Here is a 17,032-nt window from a genome sequence, read left to right on the forward strand (position 1 = left end):
GTTTAAAGGTTTGGGATTAGATTAACGTGGAAACAGTAGTAGTATTTAATTCTTAGAGGAGAAAGACTATGGAAGCTATATTGTTGTAGATTTTTGATCATTCCCTGAAGTGGCCCATCTCTATTGAGGAGGTTATAGCTGTTCATTATTATTTTTGTTTGACATACATTAGTTAGTAAATTATTTTGTGTAGTTGCTACTGTTTGAAGAGTGTTTATGTGGTTATCGGTGTTCTCCTTTCCAGCATTTTAATTGGAGAGGTGGCATATGTGGATTTAGGGACAATTTTTCTTTAAATGTGGTTTATTTTAGGTGTATAATAATGCTGCACTTGGGGAGACAAGAAAAATACATAAGGTACTGAGAGCAAATGTGTTTATACCTGGTAGAATAGCTACCATGCCACCATTGACTGTTTACTGTGCATGTTCTATGCAGCAGAATGTTCTCTATATAGTTTCTGTAGACATCAGTCCAACCTCATTTATCATGTGTGTTTATAACATGCTGTGTTAAATCTCACAAATTCTTCAGCATATAATTTTTCACAGTTTTTGTACTGTCTTGTTTGCCTCTGTGTATAAATAGATTTCTTACAAACAGAACAATGGAGAAACTAGGGGAAAACATTACAAGTTAGAAGGAACGATGAGCATTTGATTTGGAAGCAATACATGACAAGAACATTGTCAGTAAGGTAGTTAGGTACTACCTGCTGAGCCATCTGCCTGATTGATTAGTGTGGTTGTCCTTCAGCTTCTGTTTGTGCCCTCATACTCTCTTTTGCCTTACATTTTTGGGACTCTGGCAATTTCATTCTGTGTTTATTCAGTGTCTAGCCCTGTAGTGAGTTACCACTTGATGAACAAAAATACAAAGACTAGTATTTCCAACTTCCAAGTAAATATAAACATCTTTCTCTGATAACTTTTTAACCTTTATGAAAAAAATTTTTGTATTTTTTTTTCCTATTAAGCATAATGTATTTTGGTAGAATGTTAAAGGGAGATAAGAACTGCTGTCTTTGACTACCTGATGGGTAGGTACAGAGAAGATGAAGGTAGATGCTTCTTGAATGTGCAGTTGGTTGGTTGTTTCATTACAGTGAAAACAGTCGCACATCAGAACAGGTTGCGCAGAGATTCTAGAATCTCTCTTTTGGAAGATACTCAGAATTCAGCTGGGCAAGACTTTGAGTAGCCTGCTCTCAAAGCAGCAAGATGGACAGACAACCTCTTCGGGTCCCTTCAAACCTAAGTTATTCTGTGAATGTGGGATTAATTCTAAAATTGCCATTCCGCTGCCTATTTGAATGTTGGTGTATAACTCCATTAAAGCCTACAGCTCAAAGAGAAGAAAATGGTTCTGCCTTTCAGAGATCACTGGTTAGAGCATTCAGTCAAAACCTACGCTGAAATACAGGTGTCTCTCTGAGTGCCCTAATCATTCAGCTGGACAGTCATGCTAGCTCATCTCTCTTGCTCAAATGAATATACAATTGTGCCTTGCAATCAGATGAGCAAGTTTCAGCATAATGACTGAGAGCATCCTTTTCTCAGTAGCATTTCCAGTTATTTGGCGCGTCTCTTTAGACTTTAAAGATGCTGTTTAGATCCCTGTTTAGCTGTTTAGATGCTGTTTTTTAGACATAAAAGTCAAAGCCAAATAACCCTATCTCTGGAATGAACTATGAAATAAAAAACAATAAATACATTTATCCTCTTGTTTTGAGTGAAATACCTTGATCTAGAAGAGGTTTAAAATATGGAGATTCTAGTCTTGTATGCATTAATGTGCTCTCAGGCATCTTAGAATTGAGTAGCAGTGCCACTAAGAAGATTGTGCTGGAGACTCACAGCCATTTTTGCTTTAGCTTTAACAGTTTGCTGCCTAGGATGCAGACCTTTGTGAAACAGTCTGAGATATCTGGCCCTCCTCTGTAATGCATGGAGAGACGTAGGTTGATTTTTTTTTTTTTTTTTTTTAAACCCTGCTATTAGTGTTAGCCTTGAGTATTTTACAGTCTACGTTGGACAAAAGAAAATTCAAAGATGGCAGCAAAAGACATAGAATCATAGAATAGTTAGGGTTGGAAAGGACCTTAAGATCATCTAGTTCCAACCCCCTGCCATGGGCAGGGACACCTCACACTAAACCATCTCACCCAAGGCTCTGTCCAACCTGGCCTTGAACACCACCAGCGATGGAACATTCACAACTTCCACTGTGAAGCAACCATTCCAGTGCCTCACCACCCTCACAGGAAAGAACTTCCTCCTTATATCCAATCTAAACTTCCCCTGTTTAAGTTTTAACCCGTTACCCTTTGTCCTGTCACTACAGTCCCTAATGAAGAGTCCCTCCCCAGCATCCCTATAGGCCCCCTTCAGATACTGGAAGGCTGCTCTGAGGTCTCCACACAGCCTTCTCTTCTCCAGGCTGAACAGCCCCAAGTTCCTCAGCCTGTCTTCATACTCGAGCACTGCAGGTGCTCCAGTCCCCTGATCACCCTCGTGGCCCTTCTCTGGACTTGTTCCAACAGTTACACGTCCTTTTTATGTTGAGGACACCAGAACTGCACACAATACTCCAGGTGAGGTCTCACAAGAGCAGAGTAAAGGGGCAGTATCACCTCCTTTGACCTGCTGGTCACACTCCTTTTGATGCAGCCCAGGATACAGTTGGCTTTCTGGGCTGCGAGTGCACACTGAAGCTGGCTCATGTTAAGTTTCTCGTTGACCAACACCCCCAAGTTGTTCTCTGCAGGGCTGCTCTGAATCTCTTCTCTGCCCAACCTGTAGCTGTGCCTGGGATTGCTCTGACCCAGGTGTAGGACCTTGCACTTGGCATGGTTAAACTTCATGAGGCTGGCATCAGCCCACCTCACAAGCGTGTCAAGGTCCCTGTGGATGGCATTCCTTCCCTCCAGCTTATCAACTGAACCACACAGCTTGGTGTCATCTTCAAGTAGGATATTACAAGTGTAGAATGAATCTTATATGTCCAGATCTTTTGGAAGAAAGGCAGGCAGGGATGAGTTCAGGAACAGACTCTGGACACATGGATTTGAAGGCTAGCATGTTTTGAAGTGTTACCTAAGCAACAGTACTGGTGGTACTTAATTTCAATGCCGCTATTCTGTGTTTGTTTTTTCTCTCTTTTTCCCCACTAACAAAGGAGTCTGTTGTTTCTTTCTAGTTGCTGTAGGTTAGATGCAAAAAGGGTCACGGGTATTTCTGTGCTGAACACTGCAGTTCCTAAGAGGTAGGTGCCCTGCATGCAGGAATGGAAAGTCAAGCTAAAGACTAGGCGTACCTGGGATGGTGGGAATACATCGCTTGTCATTCCCAATAGTACTATTTACCTTCATACACTTTGGCACTGTCATGGGAGAATAGGTGCAAGCCTTGGATTTTAAGGGTAGTGAAAACTTCTTATCCTTTGGATCCAGGACTTGAGCAAATTCATGTGAAGTTCCAGTTTTGCTGTGTTTCATCACTTACATGGTAAATGTCATTGGGGGCTTGCTCAAGGATTAAATTATTATTAGTGTGGACAAAAAACTGTGTTTTATCAGTATAAAATCAGTGAGAGAGTGTGTTGGTGGATGAGAGGGAGTAGTGAAATGGGATTTAACAGAGATTGACATGTACTAGGTGAGGAGGAAGACAACCATAACAAGTTGATGGCTCTGATTTTTGTGCAGCTATATTTTGAATGAACTGAAAGGATCCCCTGAATAGTAATAGTGAGTCAATGATGAAAATTATTATTATTGTTAGAGCAAGTTAAGAAAAAGCACTGCAGCGAAGCCATATGCTTTTTTTTAATTATTACTATTTTTGAGTCTGGAATTTATTTTTAACACTTTTTGGTTGAGGAAGGGCACTCTGTCAAGAGATTACCATTGAAGGCATTTAACTTGCATTATGGCAGTAAATTTTCAGGACAGGAGAGGAGTGAGATGCTGCAGTGGGAAATTGTAGCAAACATGAATAGCTCTTAGTATTTTTATTTTGTTTTTTTTTTTTCAAACATTATCATCTTTTGCCTTTTAAAACATGTTAAAGAGTCTGTGCACACTCATCTGTTTATTAACAGAGTAGATGTACTTGAAGTGTATAAACTAAAATCAGATTAGTAGTGTTTTCCTCTTTCTGTATTTTATATTTTGGCAGCATAATCCATTTGAGAATTTTTGCTAATTTCGAAATTGACTTGTGTTTCACAATATTCATGTATTTATCTGCAAGTAATTGGGGAATTGAGGCAGATAGTCTGTAGCAGGATATTTACAGTTTATGTTTCACAGAGCTAAACAAAGCTGTGCTTATATTATGAACTACAAAGATGTGTTTATACTTTGCAGTGCATAATTCTAAAATACAGTAGTCTTACTAGGTGTCGCTACAATGAAATATCTGCCAAATTTTCAGCAATTAAAAATATATTTATTTTATTTATTTTCCTGTTTTGAGTTATCTTAGCCTGAGATGGGCATAGAAATTGTTAGTTCAGGCTAACATCTGCTACTTTACAGTTGGGAGTGGGGAGGTTGAACCATCACTGTTCTTCAGAACAGTAAGAGCAGTTGCAGCTTTAGGGAGTTGGGATGCTTTTCTGTTCTAATTTTTGTGATCCAAAGTACAGAAATGAAAAAATCCAGACATTTCATCTGTACACATAAGGTCATTGAGGTTATGTATTTTTTCTATTTAGAAATAGAGAATGCTGTTGAGATGGTTTCAGAAAAAGGAACAACGTAAGTAGTGGTCAAACTGCAGTGCTAAGACTGCACTTTGGTTTGCTGCTAAGACTGCACTTTGGTTTGCTACTAAGACTGCATCTTCAGCTGGCAGAGAGTAAATAATAACTATGAATGCTTGTGAGATTTTTTTCCCTAAATCTTTAATAAGCTTTCATTTAAAGCAAGGAAGGTCAATTGGCATCCTGCATTGCAGAAATTAAGGAAACTTGTTTCAAGGGCAAGCTAAACAGATGACCCACTTGTACCTTACAAAAGAATTTAGTTTAAAAATTGACTATACTGATTTTCTTTTGTTTCATTTATTTTGCTAAGACTAAAGAACAAATAAACTAGTTTCTTCTCATCCAGAACCTGCTGAAATAAATGGAAATCTTGACTAATTTCTCTATGATGCTTGAGTTGTGATGTTGATGTTTAGAAAAGCCTGTTAGAGGAATTTGTATAGTCATCACTAATTTACTCAAATGCTTATAACCACCTGTCTGTCCAGAGAGAACTGCCTTAACCAGTCCCAATCAGTATGTACGTATTGCACTTCCTGGACATGAGAAGAGTAACATAGATCCAGAGATGCACTGCAGCCAGTGACAGAAAGCTCCTTGGGAGATGATGGAAAGCTCCTTGCTTCCACCCCTCTGCCCCCCAGTTTAACGGGAGTTAGGGTGTTTGTGTTATCACCTATCGACTTGACTGTTCCTGTATGTTTTGGGATGGGTATGACTGAATGAGTATAGGCTTGCTTTTTTCTTTTTGTTTCCAAATGAAGCTACAAAACCTGTTCTGTTGCCTTTATTCCTTTAATGAAGGAAGCAGAATCTATATGGATCCCTGTTGCTTTATTGGCTCACATTAGCAGCTGATATGAAAAGGGATTATAGTCTCTGAAAGCAATTGACAATCACAGAAGAAGTGTTAGGAAAGCCAGAAGAAAACAAAAACATTAGCCAACAAGTTACTGCTGAACTGGCAGCATTTGCGGTAAATGTACTTCAGCTCTCTTTGAGGATTAAAAAAAAGGCAGAAAAAAAAAAAGGCAAACCTAGCACATAGTGAGAATGTATTTACAGCAAACATTTCTTGGCCTGGTTCCTCAGCTGTCATGGTTATGACTGTGCAGCTACTGCTGCTGTGGAAACAGGCTGTGAGAGTGTTTTCTTTGCTCTGCTTCCAGTAGTCTCATCTCTCACACAGATCACACAGGTATGCATGTATCTGCCCTCCTTTGCATAAAACAAAACAAAGGCAAAACATGCAACTGTTTTGTTGAGTTTGTTGACTAGACAGGAAGAAACAGAAGAGAGCTTGTGGTGTTTCAAAATGGCTTCGCTGGGGCCAGAACAGGTGTGGTTTTTTTTTTTTCACTTTCCCTTGAGCTTTTAAAGGCAACTGTTGTGAGGTTTAAGGTTTCTCAGCAGCAAAGTTCAGAAGTTTGTATCTAAATGGCATCCAGCTTTATTCTTGGAAAGAGGTGGTGATTTAAGCATGTTCTGAAGTGTTTGCTAAACAGGAATACCAGTGGTAGACGAACTAGGAAAAGAAGGTGGCACTATTTGTTCTCTTTCCCAAATGAAGCTTCCAAAAACTAGTAGTCATCTAATGCCAGTGTCCTACTTTCTCTGTTCTTCTTTGCTAATAAGGGCATCTGTTCTTTCTTTCTACTGCTGTATGTTAGATGCAAAAAGGGCCATGGGTGTTGCTGTCCTGAACGTGGCAATGCCTAAGAGGTAGGTGCCCTGCCTGCCTGCAGGCAGGAAGGGGATTAAACTAAAAGGGTTAGTTAAACTAAAAAGGTTAGTTAAACTAAAGCCTAGGCTAAAGCCACTGCATACCTGAAACAGAGGAATACATTGCTTGTCATTCCCAGTGGTACTGAGAGGTTACTTCAGGTAATTTGGACTCTTCGGTGGTGCCATAGCAGGATAGCTGCAGTATCTTTGAGTTTGGAAGTTTAGAGCTTGGTGTGGATTAAGTGGAAATTAATGTTGTAAGTCAAAGTTGGTAGGTTTGCTGGCTGGAAATGAACAATACCAAAGATGTTGAGCAAGAGGGCGCTTCGGAAAAGCCTATGGGATATGTCTCACTCTTTGTCCTGTATTTCAGCACCTAACTGTAGCCTGTATTGGACAGCTCTGTGTAGCAGAGATTTAGAACCAAAGTCTAGTCTCTTCGTTAGGTGCCAAGACCTTTCTTTGGTTTAACTTGACAGGTTTATTCTGTGTTTATAATAACAACCTGGCAAGTTTCCATAGCCATTCAGTCAGGATGTGGGAGCTGCAAACTTGGTTTAGGATTTAAGCTGTATTTCCTGCTAACCAGGAGAGTACTGTGAAATCATATACAGCCGTTAAAACCACCTGCTCTACAGCAAGGCATGCAAGATTCCTGGGGCCACAACTAGACATCTGAAGGTGGTGCATGAGCAGTGCTATGCAGGAAATTCCGTTAATCTGAAGTTTCATCCTTCCAGGTGAATCCTCCGGCTACTGGGTTTATGTAGGGTCCTAGTTGCTTCTATGGCTTTTGCATTCTTGGTTGTACAGTGGCCTAGTTAAATACCACCTGGCTGAGAAATTGAAACACATATCTTCCAATTCATAGAGTTTCACTTGTATGTCTAATTATGATATTAAGCAGCTGCAGCTTTGTCAGCAAAACCCCAGGCTTTTAATTTTATTTAATGGCTGCAAGTGCTCAGCTTTGTGTTAGATTCAGTGTTATTACTGGTAGGTGCAGTTAAAGCATGCCTGTTAGATTTGGCATGTAAGACTTGCTCCTTTCTCACAAATATGTGTGTAATTAATGGATCCCAAGTGGGCTTCTGGTCCAAACAAGGTCTTTGGGAGAATTTTTAGGGTTTCTTCTGAATGTGTAGGTGGAGCTCTGCAAAGCTGCTTTTTTAGGTTTGTTTTTTTGTTTGGTTTTGTTGGTTTTTTTTTTGTATTTTCCTTCATTTCTCACCATTTCTTTTTCATCTTTTTGACCAAAACAAAAGTGGAATCTCCCTACCCCTGAACACTGGTATTTTTATTTAGCATTGCACACTAATTGTACTTTAGTAAATATACTAGGAATATAACTATATAAGCAGCTTTTAAAACTTAATATTGAATTAACATATGTTTAAACTGATTGCATAGAGTTTGTTCTTTTAAATAATCCAGGTTGTGTTCTGGAAGCTGACAGACTGATCATCTACTCATACCATCCTTCCATATCTCTTTTCCTCACAGAAAATAACTGCAGATATCCAAGAATAGCAGCAGCTTTTGTATCTGTATTCTTTGTAGAAAGTGATTATTTCTCACATACCAAGTGATTGACACAAACATAAAGTAATTGTGCTTAAGGTAGCAGAGATTTATGTGACTTTTTCCTCCCCCCTTCCCCCCAAGAAAAGCTCCCACTTTTCCATACTATTTATGAAGTTGCAGTACATGTGTCTCCTCTTACAGTATTTTCCTCCATCAGAAGATTCTTCTTCTATTGTGCATCTAAAGTGGGTGGTAGATGTAAACAATTGGGTTTGGTTTGTTTTTTTTCCCCTGAAAAAAAACCTTTAAGTAAGAACTGGAGCTAAATAAAAATCTAGGAAGCAAATGAAAATATGAAGACTGTCCCTTGCTTGGCAGCAATCACTGAATGTCCCTGAAACACATAGTATTAGCACCTTCAGCAAATTATTTACATAGGGTTAAAATACAGGTAGCACTTTTAACGTATTATTGCAGATTCATTACTGAGGGCACTGGTGAATGCAAAAGCCTGGTTCTGTGGGCACAGCAATTATTTTGGCCATCTGTATGTGATGCTTACAGAGATTATCAGTTGTCTCATTCATATTAAATGCTCTACTTTAGGAATAAGATATTCAGCACATCTTTAAATCATGGGAATTTTGTGTATGCAGCTGCAAAATGTGTGCAATTTTAAAATTGTATTTATTTTCATTTTCACATCTTGTCTGTGTCTTTAATGCTCTTTCTGTGTTCCACTCTTTGTAAGGACTCTTTGTACGTTACTCCTTTGTGACCTAAAGGCAGTTCTTTTACCAGAGAAGGTATGCTAGCTTCACAGTCATAGTCTCATGGTCAAGAATCGCAGCAAATCAGTGATCTGCTCTGCTGGCTGTAGCACATACTCTCTCTCAGGTTCTTTTTTCACACTCTCTCATCCTCTTGAATTGTCCTGTGGAATTGAAAAGTTCTGTATTTTGTGCAGCTTTATTATGGCTTCTTGTTGTGAATATTGATTGTTGTGCTCCAGAGTAATTCAAGCAGACTCTCCAATTCGGGTTTCATTAGCAAGGGTAGACTATTTTCAGTTTAGTGGCTGGGGAGGATATGCTTTTGAATTTTAAGTATGGAAAGCTTGTAAGGATATGTTTTTGTCCGTATGTGTGAAAACCAGGTTATTTTTAAAAAAGTAAAATAACGTTTTATTAATGTTTCACCTCAAAGCTACTTTGAGATCTGATAACATCTCACCAGGCGAAAACCCAAGCCCTATATTGAGATTTACTGTCTTTTGGCCTCTATTCAGTGGTCTCCATCTAATTGATTCTATTCCAGTTTTTATATTGCATGATTTATGGAAATATTGAGGGTTTTCTTCAGCAGCATTTTAAGTGGCTTGAATAACATCTATCATGTTATTTTCTTCTGTAATCCTTTTACTGAAGACCCTAGACTGGCCTCTAGAAGTTCCCTTTTGTGTACAGAAAAGCATTGTGCATTATACTGAAGAAATAATTTTCTGACCTTTTTAATCTAAGTTTAAGCACTAATTTAAAATCAGTGTGTCTATGATGGGCATAAATGATGCCTATACTAGTCTGTTTGTACCCCAATAAGGAATTTACTAATTTTCTTATTATACTGGAATATGAACTGATGCTTAAGGAAGTTAAATAACTTGTGAAGAGAAATAGGAACATTGCTTTCAATTGTATAGCTTAAGCATTCACATTTTAACAGCATTACAGAAATACAGTCTAAAAATGCAGTGAGTGGGCTTAATAAGCTTCTCCCTTTTGATATTTGTTGTCAACATTTGTAATATTTCCTTCTGTTATTGTGGGAAAAATCTGAATCAGGCAGCACATATAAATTGGGTCCTGATACTACTTCCTTAAAAATGTGTTCTTGGGTTTGATAGCTAAACAGTGGTTTTGCCCTTCTGTGCAGTAGTAGGGAGAGCTCAAAGAGAATTTACAGTTTAGATGATGTGCTTAACATAGCTGCATCACCCTGGTGATTAGTTGAATTAGCTAATCTGATGCTAGCCTACTTTCCTCTGATTCATTTACCTTTATATTATTTTACTTTTGTGCTTAATTTTATTGCTAAAAGACATAGGGGTGGGAGCTTACCTCATTTCATATTTGTTTTCCAGATGTCAGATGAACTATAGACAGCTCTGTATCATAGAACAAAAAAAAAAAAGGTGTATTTCTGAAGAAATATTTCTACAAATATGTAGTGCAGACTGTTTGTGGGTCAAGGATAGAAGGCCGCAAATCAAAGATCAGTCTCAAGACTGACTGCGTAATAGAAGTTTGCTTCTCCAACTGTCATCTTTTAAAGAATAACTATTTTGAATCCCTGAGAAATGGGAATCTCAGCTCATCAAAGCTCCTTGTAGTAACAACTTGAATGTAGTGGAAGTCTTTTATATGCAATAGCTCTGATACGGTCTTCAGCACTTGTGTGGGGAATTGCGCAGAACTATTCCTTTTCAGTCATTCCCAGAGACTGTCCTCTGACTCTTGAAAACCTGCCAGGCTGCTGCACAGCCATATGCCATCTTTTCTTTGGGATGACATAACATTGAATGAGCTTTCTGAAGGTGAGTAGGAGCCCAGTGTTGAGTGCCTTTCCTCCATCTCCTGGAATGCCCCATAGAGAATAACCTCTTTATTGTTGTCTTCTGGGAGTTGTGTAGTTTTGTAGGTTATATAAATTAAGGTAATGGAAACTTCAGGCTACTGCATTTGCTTTAAGTTCTTCATACTATTAAAAGCCGTCAGGGAGGAGTAGAAGTCCAGTTTCTGTTTCTGGTTGTTTAATTGAACAGGACCCTGGCTTTCTTCCTAGGCAGTTATTTCTAAAAGCTACTTTTAACCTATATTGAGAAAAAACAGGAAAATTCCCTTCTCTTTATGGAAACCTTTGGAGCAAACTGTTCTTCACCTCAGTTTCTCTCTGAACTTGGCAGATCAAGCTTCTCAGAAATACCTTCAAGGGAATTTGAACCATTGCAGTGCATCTGTTTTTCATGCTTAGATGCAAGGCTGTGAGATTGCTTAAGCATCAGAGAACAAGTCAAAGGGGCAGATGTCCTTGTTCTGAAAGCGTTGTATTAGGCTGTATTCAGAAAGAAGAGTTGTATTAAGCACTGTGGAATATCATGCTGTGGTGTATCTATTTCACTACCAGAGAGAAAGTTTTGTAGGGAATGGAAATCTTCTCGTTTATGTCTGGGGAATGTCTTCTATATAAAATATTTGTGGAAATAACTGAAAATATTTTTAAATTAAAATGCCATACTTCATTATGCTGTTCCTAAATTATCTGTTTTCTTACATCATGAAACTACTTATTTGCTCCTGATATCTATGTACGCTTAAGCAGAATCTTTAAGTAATTTTTCAAGGAAATATTTTAAAATATTTGTCTTCTACTAACATATAAATGTATGTAAACAGTTCTATACATATTCATTAACAACAGCATTTCTTACCTTTATTTTGTTCTGCTGTTTGCATGTATTAAATCATTTGTATACACAACAAAGTAGTTAGGAGGAGCTGGGATCTAGCAGGAGTAGGCCTTAAGCTGCCTGCAATGTAGCTCTTGGTACTTTCCTGATACTGGTGTTCAGAATCTGCCTGACTGCTGCCAAGTCTGCACCTGCAGTGCTGCTTGATTGAAACTCTGCGTGTATTCCTCTTAATAAGAACAAATAAATAATGTCTTCTGTTATTTACCAAACACCAGGATTACTTCAAAACCACAAGTAGAAATCCCTCTTCTGTGCTAATATTCTGTCATTTCTGCCTCATGTACAGTGGATATTCAGGCTTCATTTGTCAATAGAAATGCCCTCTGTACCTCTGTACTCTGCTTCAGGTTTAACTTGCTATTTGGAACCCTTACTTAATGGATATCTGGTATTTTGATTATGAATTGTCACGTAAACAGAGTGATTGCTGAATTTACATGGAAGCATTTGTGGTGTTTCTGAACAAGGGAAAATACACAGAAGCACATGGCACTTAATTACATTGCTTAACAATAAATGTCAAGTTAAACCTTTTTTAAAAAAGATGAATGCTATACTTAAGGAAAGTGCAATTACATTTCCATGGTTTAAAATGTTGTACACACTGTATATGTTAGAGGGGCAAAGATATTAACACTTTTGTACATGCAAAGGTGCTGACAGATTTCAGATGCTATAAGCCAGGCTTTTGTAGCCACTGTCCACTTATTGCTTGCAAAGGGAACTCATTTACTGTAATGTGCTGTTAATCGGAGCTCATTTACTTGTATGCATCCACATTTGCATACAGGCACACTTCTCAGAACTGATTGAGAACATGAGGACTAGCGGTTCTGATTTGGTAAATTGTTGCATATAAACAGGATTTGCATTCAAATTGGTGTTTTATATCACTGCCTGATTATAAGTCCCATTCTAATACTGTTGAATGGATGTCAATAGTAGGTTTCAGAAAGCCACTCCTCTGATTGTATGTTCCAGTTCAGAATTTAATTAAAAATGTCTTTCCCCTCTTTTTTTTTAATCCTTTGCTGAAATTTTGTCACAGACCTAGAATTTCTTCTCTCATTAGGTGCGTACGTTTCTACAACAAATCAATATACCTTCCAATTACATTCAGTAACTTGTTTAATAAAAGACTGTCATACTGCTTCTGTGTTAGTGAAGAGCAGCTGAACTCCATAGTGTTCATCATCATCTTCTTGCAGAACAGAAGAGAGTAAGGGGAAGTCTACAGAGAGAAATCATATGAGGTGCAGAGTTGGCTGAGCAAATCTATATCTTGAGGACACTGCTCACTACTGGGCAAAATCACTAGTTCACGTCTTTTCAGCGATTATAGCTATGTCATGGTGGTGCAGCTCTCCAATCTCACCTTGAATTACTAATGAAAAGAAAGAGGGTGAAATTGTGAGGATAACTGACTCCAACCAAAATGAAAAGCAAGGTTGGTTCTAATAAGGAGTGGTTTTCCAATCTACTTTTGCTAACTGATTCTCACCAGTTCAGTGCCACAGCAGTTACATAACACAGAGAGGTGTCTGGAGGCATCTGCACTGTTGCCTTTTCTGAACTTCTGTGACAAAGCGTGTCCTCCTCCTGCAGTGCACAGCAGCAGCACATCCTCTCCACTGGTGCTGGGATGGTGTAGCTTCTCCATTTTTCTGTGCTAGATTTAAAAGCATTATAATGGAGCACAGTTAATTTGATAAAGACACCTCATTTCTTTTTTTTTTTCTTTTTCAATGCATGAATTTGAACAAAATACATGAAATAAGATGGTTTCAATGCCATAAATTAAATAAAGCGTTATAATTTAATTGCTCCATTAAGAGTATTTTTCCTGTTGCCTAGCAATGAGATTTACCATGAGATTCACCATGTGCTTAAGATTCCATTATTAATGTCTGTTTTCGGAGGTTTATAACTTTAATAAGAATCATTACTCATAGGGCAATCCAGGAAGTTCATGTTAGAAGTTATTTTTGTTTTTATGGGGTCACTTACTAAGGAAGCTTGAGGCAGGAAGTTCTGGTGCCCACTGATTTCTGTACCCATTCTTCCATTCTTCTACATGTGGTAAATTTTCGAAGTAACTTCTTGAGCAACAGTTGTTTTGTGAAGCAGTAAAGCTATTTATACACATGCTCTTTTACTTTAAAATTTCTACATGGAGACAGTTTTACCAAGGCAGCTGCCTCAGCTTAGACAAGCAGCAACTGCTTTGTGCTGCCCCTCAAAACTGAACATCTGAGAAAGGCTTTGAGCACTGGTGTTCAAGGTCTTCTCCATTAGTGTTCCACATAGTGTTGGGGTACGGCTAGATGTTTTCTTCAGGGAACTGTAGTGTTTTCTAGGTAAGAGGATCACATGGAGCTTAATGCAGGAGACTAATGCTGGAAGAAGTTGGAGGAGCAGAACCTCTTGTAACAGTGAAAAGAAAAGTTACAGGACAGGACCAGAAAGTCACCTTGCTCCACGAAGGAGCTAACTTAAAGTTAGGGCCAGCGTGTGTATGCAAAACCAGACAGCTTTTAAATATGGGAAGAAAACCCCAGTGTACATACTTTTTTTAATACAAATTACCTCTAATAAGGGTGGGATTTGGTTTGTCTTGTACTACTCTCTTCTTCAGCCTGGAGAAGAGAAGGCTGCGTGGAGACCTTATAGCAGCCTTCCAGTATCTGAAGGGGGCCTATAGGGATGCTGGGGAGGGACTCTTCATTAGAGACTGTAGTGATAGGACAAGGGATAATGGGTTAAAACTTAAACAGGGGAAGTTTAGATTGGATATAAGGAAGAAGTTCTTTACTGTGAGGGTGGTGAGGCACTGGAATAGGTTGCCCAGGGAGGTTGTGAATGCTCCATCCCTGGCAGTGTTTAAGACCAGGTTGGACAAAGCCTTGGGTGATATGGTTTAGTGTGAGGTGTCCCTGCCCATGGCAGGGGGGTTGGAGCTTGGTGATCTTAAGGTCCTTTCCAATCCTAACTCTTCTATGATTCTGTGATTCTACTCCCATGAGGCTGTGCTATACCTAAAAGGACGTGAATTTTTGCTTATGGAGCAAAGGTCTGAAAACTAAAAAAAACAAGAATATGATTACTGGACTTGTAAACTTGGATTTAACAAATGATGTCAGGATCAGCCTTTATAAGGAGATAGGGTGAAAAAGGTATTTTGAGTTAATACTTTTAAAAAAGTAAACCTCTCTATACTGTAGTGTTTCAAAATGGCTGTGATTATTGTGAAGAATTCGATTTTGCATATTGAGTTTTATGCAGTTATTTATAGAGGATCTGTGTGTTTATTTGTGAATCTGTAAGGAACTTGACTCACGTTGTAAACTACTACTTTCTAATATCTATAATTTCAGTTTATCACCTTTATAATGATTAATTTTTAATTAAGAAATGCAGAAATTTAAAGTTGATGCCTTCAAGTGAGCCAAGTGACTTTCATGAGAAAAGAAGGCATTCCCCAGCACCGGCATTTATCTTGCTTTATAACTAAGCAAGATTAGCAAAGAAAAACAAAGTAAAAAAACAGATTTCTTTTGTAGATAAACTGTCTTCTCTACCCTGTGCATACATTTTGGTGCATATATGTAATCTTTATCTGGGTTTTCTTTGTCTTAATATGATTATGAATGCCAATTACTTTTAGAAATCTTCTAGGTATTGTGTTACTTTTGTTGACAAAATACAGATAATATAAAATAACATAGTATAGATAATACAGATCGATATTAAATATGAAAAAGGGCAGTGTTTGCTGTGGTTAACATAAGTAGCATTTCCTGTTTAGCAAGACTGTCTTTGGCACCATTTAGTGCTCCTGTACCCTTTGTATAAAAAATGAGAAAGGGGAGGTGTGCCTGAGAGTCCCTAATATCAATGTCTGAAGTTAGATTTTGCAACTAACCTTCCCCATCCCCCTTCTCCCATAAGTGCTCTGAAATATTCCATCTTCATCAGTCTGCCTTGAAAAATTTGATTTCTTATTGGAGTGCTGCACTGGGTTTGTGGTCTGGAATTCACATTGCTTGTTCTTCCCCAGAAGATCGTCATCTGTACAGGAACTGAATGAAAATGAATGAGTGTTCCCCTGGTAGGGTCTAACACTTCAGGACAGCAACTGGGGAACTGGAAAAATGTCAGTTGTTTTTGCTGTTAAAATGACACTGAGGGAATGTGTAAAATAAAAGAGAAAGTAAAATTCTCTTCTTTTGTATTGTCCTGTATTAAAGCAGACCATGCTGTTGTATCTTATGTATTAGAAACATACTGTATTTGAACATACTCATTTGTGGGTCTTTATTTTTAATGCAGTTATGATTTTCAAAAATTCTGTAGTGCAGAGACAAAAGACCTCGTATATCTTGGCTTTGTATTATACAGAGTAGGCCTAGGACCATTTCTGTTCTCATGAAGAGAACATTCATTGCAGTGCGCAGTGGTCTAAAGAGTTATTTGGCTCTCCTGGAAATCTGTCCTAGTAAAGAACGGAGAGTCACAGCATTCTCATACCTAATACCTTTAGCCTAATCTTTAATGGTCACTCTCATACCTAGCAACCAGTAAACTTTTTTTATTGTGTGATCTTATATATGTTGTAAGTGTGACTAAAAGGGTGTCCTTGTTTTGGGGTGTCCTTGGTTCATTTGTGTTTTGCATTACAGGAAACAGGACTGCAATAGAACATAAAGTGCCTTAAGTGAAAGTATTGCAAACCTCCAGTATGCATTTTTATTGTTGTCTTCTAGGTTGACTGGGGTCAACTGGACTATTTAGTAATTGACATGCCACCTGGGACTGGAGATGTACAGCTGTCAGTCTCACAGAATATTCCAGTTGCAGGTACATGTTTTGCTTGACTGTTTCAGAGATTTGAAATTATTAAGTCTGGTAGCTTTAGAGAGATCTTATTTTAAAATGCTGTTCAAAAATACTTTTAATTTCTTGCTAACACGCTAAGAAACTGTTTTGTCAGTTGTATGGTGATGAAAAATGCTATCAATGATTTTTAACATTAGCATTTATGACTGTATTACTTTGTTTTAAGCTAACTTGCAAAAAGATTGAGAAATATGGGAATACTCTTGATGGAAAGGCAGTCATGCCAAATACTGGCAAGGTTTGTAGCAGAAAATATTTTGTCTGTATCCACTGCATAGTAAAGCTAATAAAGCAGTTTGTCTTCATGATTGTTTTTTAATTGGGGAAGCTGACAGTGTTGTTAATGCACACTTTTTATTCAGATAAGCTATGCAGCACTGTAATACACTAGTGCATTCTTTTTCTTCTTGTGTTCTTGTACTTCTTGTAGGGGATTTAAACTTCTTAATCTTGAGCTATGTAGGCTGCCCTCTAATCTCATTGGTTTCAGCAGGAGTCAGAAATACTGCTTCTGAAAGAATCCTGAGTGTCTCATGAGATGTAATGGTTTATTACCTGTCTGACATACTTCAACAGAAGCAGTTGTCA

At 38.2% G+C, this 17,032-nt stretch overlaps 1 protein-coding gene across 1 annotated transcript in view; it reads left to right on the forward strand.

Annotated features, from left to right (window-relative positions):
* The window catches only part of NUBPL (NUBP iron-sulfur cluster assembly factor, mitochondrial), an 86,711-nt gene that overhangs the window by 36,697 nt on the left and 32,982 nt on the right, over window positions 1–17,032 (forward strand). The window contains exon 7 of the mRNA XM_062622975.1: window positions 16,312–16,405. Within this exon, the coding sequence (XP_062478959.1) occupies window positions 16,312–16,405 (94 nt within the window). The remainder of the gene's footprint in view (window positions 1–16,311; window positions 16,406–17,032) is intronic.

Source organism: Pezoporus occidentalis, unplaced genomic scaffold (genome assembly GCF_034315485.1).
Source record: "Pezoporus occidentalis ecotype Australia unplaced genomic scaffold, CSIRO_AGI_Poc_V1 ctg108, whole genome shotgun sequence".
NCBI lineage: Eukaryota > Metazoa > Chordata > Aves > Psittaciformes > Psittacidae > Pezoporus > Pezoporus occidentalis.